Source organism: Salmo salar, chromosome 20 (genome assembly GCF_965601325.2).
Source record: "Salmo salar chromosome 20, fSalSal1, whole genome shotgun sequence".
Classification (NCBI taxonomy): Eukaryota; Metazoa; Chordata; class Actinopteri; order Salmoniformes; family Salmonidae; genus Salmo; species Salmo salar.
The window spans coordinates 29,983,063-30,000,908 of NC_138310.1; the positions used below are offsets into that span (position 1 = coordinate 29,983,063).

The window sequence follows — 17,846 nt, forward strand, 5'->3', positions numbered from 1 at the left end:
TAGTACTCTAACATTCTATTTATTGCATATACAGTGCCGTCGGGAAAGTATTCAGACCCCTTGACTTATGACACATTGTTATGTTACAGCCTTATTCTAAAATTGATTAAATAGTTTTCTCCCCTCAATCTACACAAAATACCCCATAATGACAAAGCAAAAATTGGTTTAGACATTTTTGCAAAAGTGTAATAAAAAAAAACTGAAATATCAAACTTATAAGTATTCAGACCATTTTCTCAGGACTTTGTTGAAGCACCTTTGGCAGCTATTACAACCTCGAGTCTTCTTGGATATGATGCTACAAGCTTTGCACACCTGTATTTGGGGAGTTTCTCCCATTCTTCTCTGCAGAGCCTCTCAAGCTCTGTCAGGTTGGATGGGGAGCGACACTGCACAGCTATTTTTAGGTCTCTCCATGTTCTGCCCCTCCCAAAAGATAGAATTTGTAGATAATTGGCCCTCTTTCTGGGACTCACCCACAAACAGGACCAAGCCTGGCCTGTTGAGGAGTGACGGACTCCATCCTAGCTGGAGGGGTGCTCTCATCTTATCTACGAACATAGACAGGGCTCTAACTCCTCTAGCTCCACAATGAAATAGGGTGCAGGCCAGGCAGCAGGCTGTTAGCCAGCCTGCCAGCTTAGTGGAGTCTGCCACAAGCACAGTCAGTGTAGTCAGCTCAGCTTTCCCCATTGAGACCGTGTCTGTGCCTCGATCTAGGTTGGGCAAAATTAAAGATGGCGGTGTTCGCTTTAGCAATCTCACTAGTATAAAGACCTCCTCCATTCCTGCCATTATTGAAAGAGATTGTGATACCTCACATCTCAAAATTGGGTTACTTAATGTTAGATCCCTCACTTCCAAGGCAGTTATAGTCAATGAACTAATCACTGATCATAATCTTGATGTGATTGGCCTGACTGAAACATGGCTTAAGCCTGATGAATTTACTGTGTTAAATGAGGCCTCACCCCCTGGTTACACTAGTGACCATACCCCCCGTGCATCCGGCAAAGGCGGAGGTGTTGCTAACATTTATGATAGCAAATTTCAATTTACCAAAAAAAAAAACAATGACGTTTTTGTCTTTTGAGCTTCTAGTCATGAAATCTATGCAGCCTACTCAATCACTTTTTATAGCTACTGTTTACAGGCCTCCTGGGCCATATGCAGTGTTCCTCACCGAGTTCCCTGAATTCCTATTGGATCTTGTAGTCATAGCAGATAATATTCACATTTTTGGTGACTTTAACATTCACATGGAAAAGTCCACAGACCCACTCCAAAAGGCTTTCGGAGCCATCATCGACTCAGTGGGTTTTGTCCCACTGAGTCGATCTTAATGTTTTTCCTCATAATCCTGGATTATCGGACCACCATTTTATTGCGTTTGCAATTGCAACAAATAATCTGCTCAGACCCCAACCAAGGAGCATTAAAAGTTGTGCTATAAATTCTCAGACAACCCAAAGATTCCTTGATGCCCTTCCAGACTCCCTCTGCCTACCCAAGGACGTCAGAGGACAGAAATCAGTTAACCACCTAACCGAGGAACTCAATTTAACCTTGCGCAATACCCTAGATGCAGTTGCACCCCTAAAAACTAAAAACATCTGTCATAAGAAACTAGCTCCCTGGTATACAGAAAATACACGAGCTCTGAAGCAAGCTTCCAGAAAATTGGAACGGAAATGGCGCCACACCAAACTGGAAGTCTTACGACTAGCTTGGAAAGACAGTACCGTGCAGTATCGAAGAGCCCTCACTGCTGCGCGATCATCCTATTTTTCCAACTTAATTGAGGAAAATAAGAACAATCCGAAATTTATTTTTGATACTGTCGCAAAGCTAACTAAAAAGTAGCATTCGCAAATGGAGTATGGCTTTCACTTCAGCAGTAATACATTTATGAACTTCTTTGAGGAAAAGATCATGATCATTAGAAAGCAAATTACAGACTCCTCTTTAAATCTGCGTATTCCTCCAAAGCTCCATTGTCCTGAGTCTGCACAACTCTGCCAGGACCTAGGATCAAGGGAGATACTAAAGTGTTTTAGTACTATATCTCTTGACACAATGATGAAAATAATCATGGCCTCTAAACCCTCAAGCTGCATACTGGACCCTATTCCAACTAAACTACTGAAAGAGCTGCTTCCTGTGCTTGGCCCTCCTATGTTGAACATAATAAACGGCTCTCTATCCACCGGATGTGTACCAAGCTCACTAAAAGTGGCAGTAATAAAGCCTCTCTTGAAAAAGCCGAATCTTGATCCAGAAATTATAAAAAAACTAATCGGCCTATATCGAATCTTCCATTCCTCTCAAAAATTTTAGAAAAAGCTGTTGCGCAGCAACTCACTGCCTTCCTGAAGACAAACAATGTATACGAAACGCTTCAGTCTGGTTTTAGACCCCATCATAGCACTGAGACTGCACTTGTGAAGGTGGTAAATGACCTTTTAAGGACGTCAGACCGAGGCTCTGCATCTGTCCCCGTGCTCCTAGATCTTAGTGCTGCTTTTGATACCATCGATCACCACATTCTTTTGGAGAGATTGGAAACCCAAATTGGTCTACATGGACAAGTTCTGGCCTGGTTTAGATCTTATCTGTCGGAAAGATATCAGTTTGTCTCTGTGAATGGTTTGTCCTCTGACAAATCAATTGTAAATTTCGGTGTTCCTCATGGTGCCGTTTTAGGACCACTATTGTTTTCACTATATATTCTACCTCTTGGGGATGTCATTCGAAAACATAATGTTAAATTTCACTGCTATGTGGACGACACACAGCTGTACATTTCAATGAAACATGGTGAAGCCCCAAAATTGCCCTCGCTAGAAGCCTGCGTTTCAGACATAAAAAAGTGGATGGCTGCAAACTTTCTACTTTTAAACTCGGACAAAACAGAGATGCTTGTTCTAGGTCCCAAGAAACAAAGAGATCTTCTGTTGAATCTGACAATTAATCTGGATGGTTGTACAGTCGTCTCAAATAAAACTGTGAAGGACCTCGGCGTTACTCTGGACCCTGATCTCTCTTTTGAAGAACATATCAAGACTGTTTCAAGGACAGCTTTTTTCCATCTACGTAACATTGCACAAATCAGAAACTTTCTGTCCAAAAATGATGCAGAAAAATTAATCCATGCTTTTGTTACTTCTAGGCTGGACTACTGCAATGCTCTACTTTCCGGCTACCCGGATAAAGCACTAAACAAACTTCAGTTAGTGCTAAATACGGCTGCTAGAATCCTGACTAGAACCAAAAAATTTGATCATATTACTCCAGTGCTAGCCTCCCTACACTGGCTTCCTGTTAAGGCAAGGGCTGATTTCAAGGTTTTACTGCTAACCTACAAAGCATTACATGGGCTTGCTCCTACTCATCTTTCCGATTTGGTCCTGCCGTACATACCTACACGTACGCTACGGTCACAAGACGCAGGCCTCCTAATTGTCCCTAGAATTTCTAAGCAAACGGCTGGAGGTAGGGCTTTCTCCTATAGAGCTCCATTTTTATGGAATGGTCTGCCTACCCATGTGAGAGACGCAGACTCAGTCTCAACCTTTAAGTCTTTACTGAAGACTTATCTCTTCAGTAGGTCCTATGATTAAGTATAGTCTGGCCCAGGAGTGTTAGGGTAAACGGAAAGGCTGGAGCAACGAACCGCCCTTGCTGTCTCTGCCTTGCCGGTTCCCCTCTCTCCACTGGGATTCTCTGCCTCTAACCCTTTTACAGGGGCTGAGTCACTGGCTTACTGGTGTTCTTCCATGCCGTCCATGGGAGGGGTGCGTCACTTGAGTGGGTTGAGTCACTGACATGGTCTTCCTGTCTGGGTTGGCGCCCCCCCCCCCCCCTTGGGTTGTGCCGTGGCGGAGATCTTTGTGGGCTATACTCGGCCTTGTCTTAGGACGGTAAGTTGGTGGTTGGAGACATCCCTCTAGTGGTGTCGGGGCTGTGCTTTGGCAAAGTGGGTGGGGTTATATCCTGCCTGTTTGGCCCTGTCCGGGGGTATCATCGGATGGGGCCACAGTGTCTTCTGATCCCTCCTGTCTCAGCCTCCAGTATTTATGCTGCAGTAGTTTATGTGTCGGGGGGCTAGGGTCAGTCTGTTACATCTGGAGTATTTCTCTTGTCTTATCCGGTGTCCTGTGTGAATTTAAATATGCTCTCTCTAATTCTCTCTCTCTTTCTTTCTTTCTTTCTCTCTCTCGGAGGACCTGAGCCCTAGGACCATGCCTCAGGACTACCTGGCATGATGACTCCTTGCTGTCCCCAGTCCACCTGGCCGTGCTGCTGCTCCAGTTTCAACTGTTCTGCCTGCGGCTTTGGAACCCTGACCTGTTCACCGGACGTGCTTGTTGCACCCTCGACAACTACTATGATTATTATTATTTGACCATGCTGGTAATTTATGAACATTTTAACATCTTGACCATGTTCTGTTATAATATTCACCCGGCACAGCCAGAAGAGGACTGGCCACCCCTCATAGCCTGGTTCCTCTAGGTTTCTTCCTAGGTTTTTGGCTTTTCTAGGGAGTTTTTCCTAGGGAGTTTTTCCTAGCCACTGTGCTTCTTTCACATGCATTGCTTGCTGTTTGGGGTTTTAGGCTGGGTTTCTGTACAGCACTTTGAGATATCAGCTGATGTACGAAGGGCTATATAAATACATTTGATTTGATTCGATTGGGTTCAAGTCCGGGCTCTGGCTGGGCCACTCAAGGACATTCAGAGACTTGTGCCGAAGCCAATCCTGCGATGTTTTGGCTGTGTGCTTAGGGTCGTGGTCCTGTTGGAAGGTGAACCTTTGCCCCAGTCTGATGTCCTGAGCGCTCTGTAGCAGGTTCTCATCAAGGATCTCTGTAATTTTCTCCGTTCATCTTTCCCTCGATCCTGACTAGTCTCCGCCCCTGAAAAACATCCTCACAGCATGATTCTCCTACCACCATGCGTCACCATAGGGATGGTGCCAGGTTTCCTCCAGACGTGACACTTGGCATTCAGGCCAAAGAGTTCAATCTTATTTTCATCAGAAGAGAGAATCTCATTGTCTATGTGTCCTTAGGTAACTTTTGACAAACTCCAAGCAGGCGGTCATGTGCCTTTTACTGAGGAGTGGCTTCTGTCTGGCCACTCTACCATAAAGGCCTGATTGGTGGAGTGCTGCAGAGATGGTTGTCTTTCTGGAACATTCTCCCATCTCCACAGAAGAAGTCTGAAGCTCTGTCAGAGTGACCATCGGGTGGGTTCTTGGTCACCTCCCTGACCGAGGCCCTTCTCCCCCACTTGCTCAGTTTGGCCGGGCGGCCAGCTCTAGGAAGAGTCTTGGTGGTTCCAAATTTCTTCCATTTAAGAATAATGGAGGCCACTGTATTTGGGGACCTTCAATATTTTGGTACCCTTCCTCAGATCTGTGCCTCGACACAATCCTGTCTCGAAGCTCTACGAACAATTCCTTAGACCTCATGGCTTGGTTTTTGTTCTGACATGTCAATTGTGGGACCTTATACAGACATGTGTGTGCCTTTCCAAAATCATGTCCAATTAATTGAATTTACCACAGGTGGACTCCAAGTTGTAGAAAAAGCTCAAAGATGATCAATGGAAACAGGATGCACCTGGGTCTGAATACGTATGTAAATGAGTACCTGTTTTTATTTAAAATTTGATTTAAAAAAAACTGTTTTTCGCTATGTCATTATGGGGTATTTGTGTGTAGATTGCTTAGGCAGTCCCTCCAGGATTCCGCGATCGCAAAATCAACCAATCAGCGCATATTTGGCGAGAGCTCGCAATTTTGACCAATTCTCACACTTTTACCGTGAAAAATGGCCCAATCCAAAAATCTCTCATTTGCCAATGAAAATAACAGCTAACGACCGTGCGAAACAATTTCGAAATGTTTTTGGAAACTAGAGAAAGTCGACAGTCACTTGGAATCAGCAAAGCATAAGAGAATATCAGAACAGTTCCCACAGCAGCGGCAGATCATGACTGAATTATAAAATGTATCGCAGAATTTCAGAATAGCTGCAGCAAAATCAACCATTTTTGGCTGTAGAAATCACTTTTTTCCCGCAAAATCCTTGAGGGACTGATTAGGGGAAAAAAACAATTTAATAAATTTTACAATAAGGCTGTAATGTAACAAAATGTGGAAAATGTCAAGGGATCTGAATACTTTCCAAATGCACTGTACATGTGCCTATACTGTCAATCCACTTTTCTGGACACTGGATTAAGTTGGTGTATTTTGGGGTGCTTTCATTTGAAAAGGACACTCCAGGACTATTCAGATTGTTGATAAGCACTCTTCTCATCTTTCTATCCTTTAAAACATTACTGCCATGTATGAGAAATGCATTTCAGCTCATATTTTCCAAGATAATATTAGCTAGACGGAACATATCATTTTCAAGACATTAATAATTGCATCTTTAAAGTCTGAAGAATACATCTCAGAACAACCACACAAAATGTGCTGAATGCACAAGCTAAGATATGATACATCAATATCCATCACATCCACAACCGGTGGATGTGATGTCACTCTGGATAAGAGCGTCTGCTAAATGACTCAAATAGATGCTACGGATATCATAACACTGAAAAAGGATGCGGGCAATGAAGAGATAGAAAGTATTTATAGACCATATAAAACCTTGATAAAAGTTAGCTTTACAGGCTGTGACCGATGTAATGTGCATGTTTTAGAAAAACTTTTACTAAAAAAACATTATGGATGTGACAGCCTGTCCCAGCCAACACCCCTATCTTTACAAGACTGTGGAACACGCAAACAAAACTCACAACACTTCAATTTGGTCTATACTGCTTCATTAACATCACATCTTCATAACCAACACTGGGGAACAGCTGTGAGTGGAGAAACAAGCACTGAGCTCTTTCAACAAGCCATGAAATATGATTGACTGAAAAGCCTTCGAGACTTGGCCTGCTACTCTGAAATGGACATAATTCATTCAATTTCCTACAAATAAAGCCTGAACTCCAACATGTAGACCTTAAGGATAATTATAAATGTGGTTAAATTTGGAAATTACTAACTATTTAGGCATGCGCAGGTTGACATTCCCATGGAATTTCCCTGGACATTTGTTGTGAGTGTTGTGGTGGTTTACCTTGAAGGAGGAAGTGGAAGTGGCAGAGAAGCCGCTGGCAGCAGAGGTGAGAGACAGCATGGAGCCATGACGCCTCAGACTGGACTCTGAACCATACCCCGACTCCGCCTGGAGGGGTGGGGGGAGAATACGTTAGACCAGTGTTCTCAGCTCCGGTCTTCACGCACCCCCAACAGTACATATTTTTGTTGTGGCCCCGGAAAAGCACACCTGATTCTACTTTTTAACTAATCATCAAGCCCTTGACAGGTTGAATTAGATGTGTTCGTTCCTGGGCTACAACAGAAAGTGTGTGCTGTTGGGGTGTACTCGACGACTGAAGTTGGGGAACACGGTGTTCGACCAGTCTCCAGAGTAAGAAATACATTATTCCCCCGGCCAGTGAAATACAGAATCAAACCCTGAGAAACAGGTCTACTACAGGAAAGCACAAGGATTGCCTTTAGTCCATTGGGATCTATTGAAGGGGGAACAGGAACACTGACTACGCCAGCTTGTGACCCAATAGGTTTGGAGGCTTGGTACGGTGCATTGTAAGCTAGGGTATGGAGATTTGTCCTATCATGATTATATACACGATGGTATCGACCCCTATTGGCCAACCACTTTTTCACAAAATGTACAATAAAACCTCAGCTACAACCACCGTTGGGCTATAATCACAATCAAAGTTAATGTTGTTGAAAGCCTGGACAGAGACTATGTAGAGGAAAATATTTTCTAATATTCCTGTCTGGTGGAGGCAGCTTCAGTATGTAACAGGCTTGTGTGTGTGTGTGTGTGTATGTGTGGTGCCCACAGGATGCAAGGGAGAGGGACCAGAGACGTGCCTCTCGTGCTTCAGCCAGTGTAATCTGATCTTGCGATAGCTCTCACTTCAAATGCTACACATGTTGCTTCTTGTGGACTGTAGTGTCGCTCTGTCAGCTCTGATTGGCAGACAAAAACAACAAGCTCCACGTGAATGCTATACACAGACAGAGAGAGAGTATATTTCCTGACAGGACATTGAGCTGCTTTGGTGGAATTGTCCGCTGTGTCTAGCCTACATTCTTCCATTGCTTTCTTATTTATTGAAATGGCCTACAGCAAATACAAATAGGCAAAGGTGTCAGATTGTCATAAACAGTAACTAGTAATGCTGCACAGTGCCATAAATACACTGAGTATACAAAACATTTAGAACATTTCCATGACAAACTAGCCAGGTGAAAGCTATGATCCTTTTTTCAGGTCACTTAAAATCAGTGTAGATGGGTGCCATTCAGAGGGTGAATGACCAAGACAAAATATTTAAATGCCTTTGAACAGGGTACGGTAGCAGGTGCCAGGCGCACCAGTTTGTGTCAAGAACTGCAACGCTGCTGTGGTTTTTCACGCTCAACAGTTTCCCGTGTGTATCAAGAATGGTCCACCAACTAAAGGACATCCAGCCAACTTTACACAACTGTGGGAAGCATCTGTGTCAACATGGGCCAGCATCCCTGTGGAACGCTTCACACCTTGTACAGTCAATGCCAGACAAATTGAGGCTGTTCTGAGGGCAAAAAGGCTGGTGCAACTCAGGTGTTCCTAATGTTTGGTATACTCAGTGTATAACTCACCTTTCTGGTACAAATAGTTATTTATTGCTAAGACGTACTCACTTTTGACGACAAGCTCAAGTACTTATTAGTACCCTACCTCTTCTAAGAGTATCTTAAAATGAGACATCAGTCGTATCCCCCCCAAAAAACGTGCACTCGTCTTTTCCTACTAGCACCGACTTTGCTGATAACCTCTGAGGGGAAAATGACTTAGTTCAACTATGATGTGGTTGTTTCAGCTAGCTATCTTTAGATGAATGGAAGTTGCTCAGGATAAGAGTGTCTGCTAAATGACTCAAATTTAGTACAAATATGATGGAGTTCCTATTCAAGAAAAGTGGGTGAATAGGGCATGAAGTATGCTAAGTTTAAATATCTAAATATAGTAATAATCAGTTTAGGGACTCACAGCCATTACATTTCACCTGCCTTATAACTATAAAATAGACATATTTAGTGACAGTGAAAATTGGCACTGTTTTATAGAACTGACGACAATGAATGTACTGCCTCTGAGCAACACACACACACACACCATTCAACAACCTGCTGGCCACTGGGCTTCCTCTCACTACCATATTTGGTAGTGAGTGGAAGGAAACGCCAAGCGGATGCTTCACATTTATACATCTGGTGATATAACTCCTCATTGTTCTATCTGTGGTATCATCCTGGCCCTAACACACACACCAAGTTTTTCCTGTTCGTCCCACTTTCAACCAACCAGTCGACCAGTTCCACTCAGGAGCAGTCATGTTGCAACATGTCAATTCCTGGGAATGGTAGCATACTGTAAATATGGGATCTGAAATCACCATGCTTCCGGTTGCCACCATCTCTCACTTGTTTGTATTTCTTGGCCCGGGACTAGAACCTTTCTGGCTACTGGCTGCCTCTCTAACCTCTAGTCTAGGCTACCTCTACCTCTCGTTCTATTCCAAACCAACCACTAGGCTGGTGCACTTATGTGTAGATCTTAAAGTATTGGAGAATAAATGTAAATTGCACATGCCAAGGGGAATATCTCTGGTATGTCACTTCTGTGTACAAGAGAGAAAGAGATCCTTCAGTCTTACCTTGTGTAGTTGGATGGAATCGATCCATTGGTGCCGGTGCTCTGGGTCCTCTGCCCGTAGGTACCACACACTGTCGTTCACACTAATGTCAAAACGACACTCATCAAATTCGTGGGGCTGCAGGGAGAGAGAGAGTGAGTGGAGACACGAGTGACTAGGCCTATACAGGAGACGTCAATCTCTACAGCAGAAAGTACTTTGGGAAAAGCAGTGCGTCTACCGCTTTAAAAACAAACATGAGTGGTCAATAGATCCCTCTTTCAGAATCAACTCAACGAGGCCCAAACACCCAACACTAGGCTATATCATTATGAAGGGCTTATTCGCATCAACATGTTGGTTGTAGGAGGAATGTGGTTCTGACTAGAGGTGCAAAGAGTATATTACTTGAAACTTTTTAAGTTTACCAGGAAACTACCAGAAATGTATCATATGACATCTAGTGGCCTTTTGGGAAATTCAGATTATCATCATCGCAGGTGTATCTCTGGCCCTCTAAAACATTATCTTAATATCAACCAACTTAGTGAATACTGTAAGAATATTTCGAAGATAAATACACAACGCAGAGGACGAGAGGTTAATAGAGTACTAACAATCAATCAATGGCAATAGTAGTTTTTCTGTAATAGGGGATTAATGAGCAATGGGTATGGGAGGGATTTGTCTATACAGTGAGCCTGAAATAGGATACTTGTTATTTGGCCCAGTTTTATTGCAAGGAATTCTAATTGGCTAGGGCTGGGTTATAAAATGACATGCTGTCCCTTTGTTCTGTGGAGAACTGGGAGAGAACCACAGAAAAGCATCACTGAGGACAGGGGAGAATGACCATCTACCTCTCAGCATAACAACTATGATTTATCCTCTTTGAATAAACCCATTTTCCTCCCCCTGATTTGCACTGGGGTCTGTGTTAAAGAATAACATCAACTACTAACAATACCATTGGTGTTTAACATGAGTTTCAGCGTGAAATAGCCTTTACTTTTTTTACACATATTTATTTTACTATGTTAATATGTAAATCATTGGTTCCAAACTGGTGGCAGTTGTGAAGAAATAATCAATAGTTGGAAGAGATAAATGTGGGTATTTTCTTTTGGTCCATATGGTCTATCCACTAGAAACTCATGGACATACATTTCTAGATTTGTTGTTGTTGTTATTAAAGTATAAATGATCAAAGTTAATGAAAGGGAAAACCTAGTCAGCTGCGCAACTGAATGCATTCAACTGAAATGTGTCTTCCGCATTTAACCCAACCCCTCTGAATCAGAGAGGTGCAGGGGCTGCCTTAAATTGACGTCCACGTCAACGGTGCCTGGGGAACAGTTGTTGGGGGTTAACTGCCTTCAAGGGCAGAAAGACAGGGTTGTCCACCTTGGCAGCTCGGGGATTTGAACCAGTGACCTTTCAGGTTATTGGCTCCACCAATAACCTGGGTTTGGAATCTGTTCCTTAAAGACAGCAAGGCCTTTTTCTCCACATTCTAACTTCGAGCGCCTCTTCCAGTAGAAATGGCCCGTTGATGCCAGCTGATGTTGCCCCAGTTGACTACATTTTATAGGGCCCTATACAATGTTTTATTTTCTCAAAATTCAGTTTCTCCATTTAGTATTCCCAGGTTTCAGCTTTTTCCCCCACTCTCAAAAATCACACATTTTTAATAGAAAAACAACAATTTGAGACCACTTTTGAGATCTGGGGAAAACCTAAGAAATGTTCATTTTTGGGTGTAGATAACCTTTCATTCAAGTATGCACCAGCTAGACACTTGCTTGGCTAGCAGTGTTTCTGTAGCACACGTGATTGCTGAGTTTGCTAAACAAATCACTACTGGATTGATGCAAATAATCATGATCTCATTCTGCAGGTAGGCATAGACTACTTTGTAGTTAACATTTAATTGAGAAGGTTTTTATGAAACCCTTTCCATCTACCAGAAGGCAGTTGTCATTAGCATCCTCGCTAACGGCTACACAAAGTGGTAGACAAACGTGCACAGACATGGGGATTCACACGCAGTTGCCTCTTCAGAAAGTTTAAGGAAAATACAAATCACTTAGGCTACGCATTTTGTTCATGACATCATAACCTTTGGCAAATTAATTGATTTCCTACTAAGTTCAAGACATGATTAAATATTGTTAAATTATGTTTTAATGTGTGGATTCCGTCCACATTCCCTGCATCGCAAATTTTATAGGGCCTTATCTATTAATAAAGCTCCTCATTTTATTTCCTGTAACCTTTGACAAGAAACTGCACAGCCCCCACACTATCTGGAACATACATGTAATGCCTGCAAAATTTCACACAACATTTTATTGAGCTTGTTAAATTATAAAGCTAAAACAATCCCCATGTGTTCCATGTCATAAGTTAGTTTCAACTTCTGATGTAGTGATGAGGGAGGGCTGCTGGTTTCTCTTTAACCTCCTCCTGTACCAACCAGTACTGGGTAGAAGTTGTCATTGAACAGAGATCTGTAACCAGATTACCCCTCCCCGAAACACTATCCATTGTAGAGAAAAATAAATCTGACCTTAGATCAGTTTCTAAGGGTAACTTCACCCTACTCCTATCAAGCATGTCCTTAAGAACCTCTCTGCTGTCTGTGTGACTCAGAAGAACCATTAAGTCCACTGGCACAAGGCTGTATCAGACACGGACCATAAAGCCTGGCTTTATTGTCGCTCCTTCTCCAGGAGCACAGTGTGCTGCAATCTATCCCTATCCATGTGTGTGGAGAGATCTGATTGAGAACACTGTAGCTGCCAATGCTGCAGTTGCTTCGCTTGTATTCTTGGGATGCTGCAGTTGCTTCACTTGTATCCTTGGTTGTTAAAAACGAAATAAAAATGTATTGTTGACATTATCTATAGTAGTTAGTAGGGATGCACAATATATTGGTAAGCATATCGGAATCGGACGATATTAGCTAAAAATGCCAACATTGGTATCGGCCCGATGTCTAGTTTAACGCCGATGTTAAAAACCGATGTCAAAGCTACCATGCATACCTATATAAACGTAGGTACATGACGTAATGACGCCACGTAAAATCCTAACCTACCCCACACAATGTCTGCTGTGTGGATCGAGCAGCCAACAAGTCGAGCAGTCATTTGAAAGAGTAATAACATTTCAGCGAGACAACTCAAAGGCGAAATCCATTAAAGCCAAGATAATGGAATTCATTGCCCTTGACAATCAACCGTTCTCTGTTGTGGGTGATGTTGGCTTTCGCCGACTGGTCGAGCACCAGTACACACTACCAAGTGCGCTATTTTTCAGATGTTGCCCTACCGGAGTTACACAGTAATAGTGTCACTGCTATTAGCTTCACGACATGCATACTATGGAACGCCGGTTGGGTCTTTGCGTGTCAAAAAAGATACAATAGCACTGTCAAAGCTGTACAAAAAAGTCTGCATACAAGCAAACACCGGCGACGTACGATGAGTATACAATACTGCGTTGGTAATAAAGCATTTGTTCGACCGCAACTTCTGGGGTAGCTAGCTTTAGCTTGGTACCTAGCTAGCACCAATACAACCAGCCTGAAAACAATGACCAGTAGAAACTGCAGTCATTTTCATTATTCTTAGCAATGATTTAGGAATCCTTGTGAGTAAGTATTAGCTAGGTTGCCACTTGTTGTTCGCCTATTGAAATTTAACTTCAGTTCATGAAAATAAATAGCTAACCAGCTACTTAACCCTGTTGCCCAAAGCTAATGTTATAAGCAGCCAGCTAGCTTCATCTGGCTAGTGAGGTTCGACCGGACCGGGTTGTGTGTTGTGAAGCTAGCCACAATAAGGATTAGGCACTAGTGGAATTTACGGTTTGCCTTCAAAATAAAAGTGTGTCATTCACTGATGCAAATGAACAAATAGTTGAATTATGCAATACTTTTATTTTAAAGGCTAAACGCAAAGTCCACTATTGTGGCTAATCCTTATTGTGGCTAGCTTCACAGATGGGTCTGATCATAAATTAGGGTTATTTTAGATGACACCTAGCTATATAGTTAGCTAGCTAATTATAGCTACTGAAACAGATTATGTCGCGTTATTTGACACTTCAAGTATCTTTTTTGACACGCAAAAACCCAAACGGCGTTCCATAGAAATCCTGGTTGAGAATGAAATGACTGAATAACAAAACAGCACAGCAAGTAAGTGAAAGAAATAGGTTTTGATTATGTTTTACTGGTAATGGGGACGTGCGTAAATGCCAACAAAATAACTTTTCGATAAGTGTGGTGTGTGTGTAACCTTTATTTATCTAGTCAAGTCAATTAAGAACAAATTCTTAATTACAATGACGGCCCGGACGATGCTGGGCCAATTGTGCGCCGCCCTATGAGACTCCCAATCACGGCCAGATGTGATACAGCCTGGATTCGAACCAGGGACTGTAGTGACACCTCTTGCACCGAGATGCAGTGCCTTAGACCGCTGCATCCATGTGTGTGTGTTAACTATTTAACTGTACTAGAATGATTAAAAGGCAGCTAAAATGTTAAATATCGGTTATCAGTATTTTTTTTGGGCAAGGAAGATATCGGTATCGGCCAAAAATGTCATATCGGTGCATCACTAGTAGTTAGTAGCATCATTATCAACTCTAATGTGAAGATATTTTACCTTGTACGCGAATATGAACGTAACAGAGAATACAAAACCTAATACATCTCTGACAAACACACACATATTGCATGAAAAGAGCAGTGTATGATTTCCATCCCTCTTGGAAGAAGCACAGAATACTGAAGAAATGCAGCAGATACTTCTGAGAGCAATGGGTAAACAGTAGCCTGCGGTGTTGTGACACAGCATGAGGTTGAGCCATAGCCTGAGGCGGAACTGACTTGCATTTTCTGCATAAGTACTGTATCTACAGTGGGCGTGAGGTGAGCGTACTGTACCGAGTCTATGGTGTACATCCTAACAGTGAAGCTGGCCTCTATTTAGCAAGATATTAACCGATGGCCAGTGTTGGAGAGTAGTGAACTACATGTAGTTCAACTAATAATTTAACTACATTTTGCAGTAGCTTGGTGCTAGTTGAACTAAGTTCAGATCTTGGTAGTGTTTTTTGTAGTTAATTACTATTTACCATGTAGCTAACTACTGGACCTACATTACTTTTTTGGCAAAAATAAAATCTGAGTAAAGTAGGAAAGAATTTCATTTTTTGGCATCAGACCTTCCTAATTCTCACTTGAAACATTGTTTTAATTTAGCCTATTAAACACAAACTTTCTGTTAACACTTAACTCCAGAGTGATCTGTTCTTGCAATTTGAGGACTATGATATTTCAGATTTAGATCTAGCAATTTCGTGATAAATAATCATGATGTAGTGAACTACTTTCCCAAAGTTACTTTATGTAAACTAAACTCAGCAAAGAAATAAACATCCTCTCACTGTCAACTGCGTTTATTTTCATCAAACTTAACATATGTAAATATTTGTATGAACAGAACAAGATTCAACAACAGACATAAACTGAACAAGTTCCACAGACATGTGACTAACAGAAATGGAATAATGTGTCCCTGAACAAAGGGGGGGGGGGGGGGGCAAAATCAAAAGTAACCGTTAGTATCTGGTCTGGCCACCAGCTGCATTAAGTATGGCAGTGCATCCCCTCCTCATGGACTACACCAGATTTGCCAGTTCTTGCTGTGAGATGTTACCCCACTCTTCCACCAAGGCACCTGCAAGTTCCTGGACATTTATGGGGGGGGAATGGCTCTAGCCCTCACCCTGCGATCCAACAGGTCCCAGACGTGCTCAATGGGATTGAGATCCGGGCTCTTCCCTGGCCATGGCAGAACACGGATATTCCTGTCCTGCAGGAAATCACACACAGAACGAGCAGTATGGCTGGTGGCATTGTCATGCTGGAGGGTCATGTCAGGATGAGCCTGCAGGAAGGGTAGCACATGAGGGAGAAGGATGTCTTCCCTGTAACGCACAGCGTTGAGATTGCCTGCAATAACAACAAGCTCAGTCCGATGATGCTGTGACACACCACCCCAGACCATGACAGACCCTCCACCTCCAAATCGATCCCGCTCCAGAGTACAGGCCTCGGTGTAACGCTCATTCCTTCAACAATAAACACAATAATCACCACTGGTGAGACAAAACCATGACTCGTCAGTGAAGAGCACTTTTTGCCAGTCCTGTCTGGTCCAGCGACGGTGGGTTTGTTCCCATAGGCGATGCCAGTGATGTCTGGTGAGGACCTGCCTTACAACAGGCCTACAAGCCCTCAGTCCAGCCTCTCTCAGCCTATTGCAGACAGTCTGAACACTGATGGAGGGATTGTGCGTTCCTGGTGTAACTCAGGCAGTTGTTGTCATCCTGCATCTGTCCCGCAGGTGTGATGTTCAGATGTACCAATCCTGTGCAGGTGTTGTTACACGTGGTCTGCCACTGCGAGGATGATCAGCTGTCCACCCTGTCTCCCAGTAGTGCTGTCTTAGGCGTCTCACAGTACAGATATTGCTATTTATTGCCCTGGCCACATCTGCAGTCCTCATGCCTCCTTGCAGCATGCCTAAGGCACGTTCACGCAGATGAGCAGGGACCCTGGGCATCTTTCTTTTGGTGTTTTTCAGAGTCAGTAGAAAGGCCTCTTTAGTGTCCCGAGTTTTCATAACTGTGACCTTAATTGCCTAACATCTGTAAGCTGTTAGTGTCTTAATGACCGTTCCACAGGTGCATGTTCATTAATTGTTTATGGTTCATTGAACAAGCATGGGAAACAGCGTTTAAACCCTTTACAATGAAGATCTGTGAAGTTATTTGGATTTTTACGAATTATCTTTGAAAGACAGGGTCCTGAAAAAGGGACGTTTCTTTTTTTGCTGAGTTTATATTACTCGTAAGGGTAGCTTTAGTGTAGCTTAACTTCTTCCAGTGTTAAGTGACTGGTAGCTTGGTAAACTATTTTCAGAGTAGCTTTCCAAACACTGCCAATGGCTAGTTTCTGCATTCCTAAGACCTCACACAACGCAGATAGAAGAGTCTGTCGACAGACAGCTCAGGGATATTTGGAAAGATGGCAGAAAGGTTGGGTTGTGTCTGAGTCTTGTTTTTGCCTTCATTATAAACAGACTGAGTCCCACTGACTGTGTAGGTGTGGTGCTAGTAGTTAAAACCTTGTAGTCCGTTGCATTTACATAGAAAAAAGGAACTAATGCTCTCTTAGAAGCACAATGACACCTTTCACCTAAATGCCCAATAGAGTAAAAAAAAAAAAAATCCTGTGTTATACAGTACCAGTTAAACATTTGGACACACCTATAAGGGTTTTTCTTTTATTTTTACTATTTTCTACATTGCAGAATAATAGTGAAGACATCAAAACTATGAAATATGGAATCAGGTAGTAACCAAAAAAGTGTTAGATCAAAATATATTTTAGATTCTTCAAAGTAGTCACCCTCTGCCTTGATGACAGCTTTGCACACTCTTGGCATTCACTCAACCAGCTTCATGAGGAATGCTTTTCCAAAAGTCTTGAAGGAGTTCCCACATATGCTGAGCACTTCTTGGCTGCTTTTCCTTCACTCTGCGGTCCAACTCATCCCAAACCATCTCAATTAGGTTGAGGTCAGGTGATTGTAGAGGGTAGGTCATAATGTAGCACCATCACTCTCCTTCTTGGTCATTGTCCTGTTGAAAAACAAATGACAGTCACACTAAGTGCAAACCAGATGGGATGGCGTAGCGCTGCAGAATACTGTGGTAGCCATGCTGGTTAAGTGTGCCTTGAATTCTAAATAAATCCCAGACAGCGTCACCAGCAAAGCATCCCCACACCATAACACCTCCATTCTTCACAGTGGGAACCTCACATGCAGAGATCCTCAGTTCACCTTCTCTGCGTTTCACAAAGACACAGCAGTTGGAACCAAAAATTTGGACTCATCAGACCAAAGGACAGATTTCCACCGGTCTAATGTCCATTGCTTGTGTTTCTTGGCCCAAGCAAGTCTCTTCTTA

General features: G+C 42.8%; 1 protein-coding gene across 3 annotated transcripts in view; it reads right to left on the reverse strand.

The window, feature by feature from the left end:
- Window positions 1–17,846, reverse strand: part of LOC106580410 (ceramide transfer protein) — a 37,213-nt gene that overhangs the window by 15,468 nt on the left and 3,899 nt on the right. For all 3 annotated transcript variants that reach the window (XM_082966347.1, XM_014161434.3, XM_082966348.1), the window contains 2 exons: window positions 9,816–9,932; window positions 7,154–7,261 (listed from right to left, as the gene is read on the reverse strand). In XM_082966347.1, coding sequence (XP_082822473.1) covers window positions 7,154–7,261; window positions 9,816–9,932 — 225 coding nt within the window. The remainder of the gene's footprint in view (window positions 1–7,153; window positions 7,262–9,815; window positions 9,933–17,846) is intronic.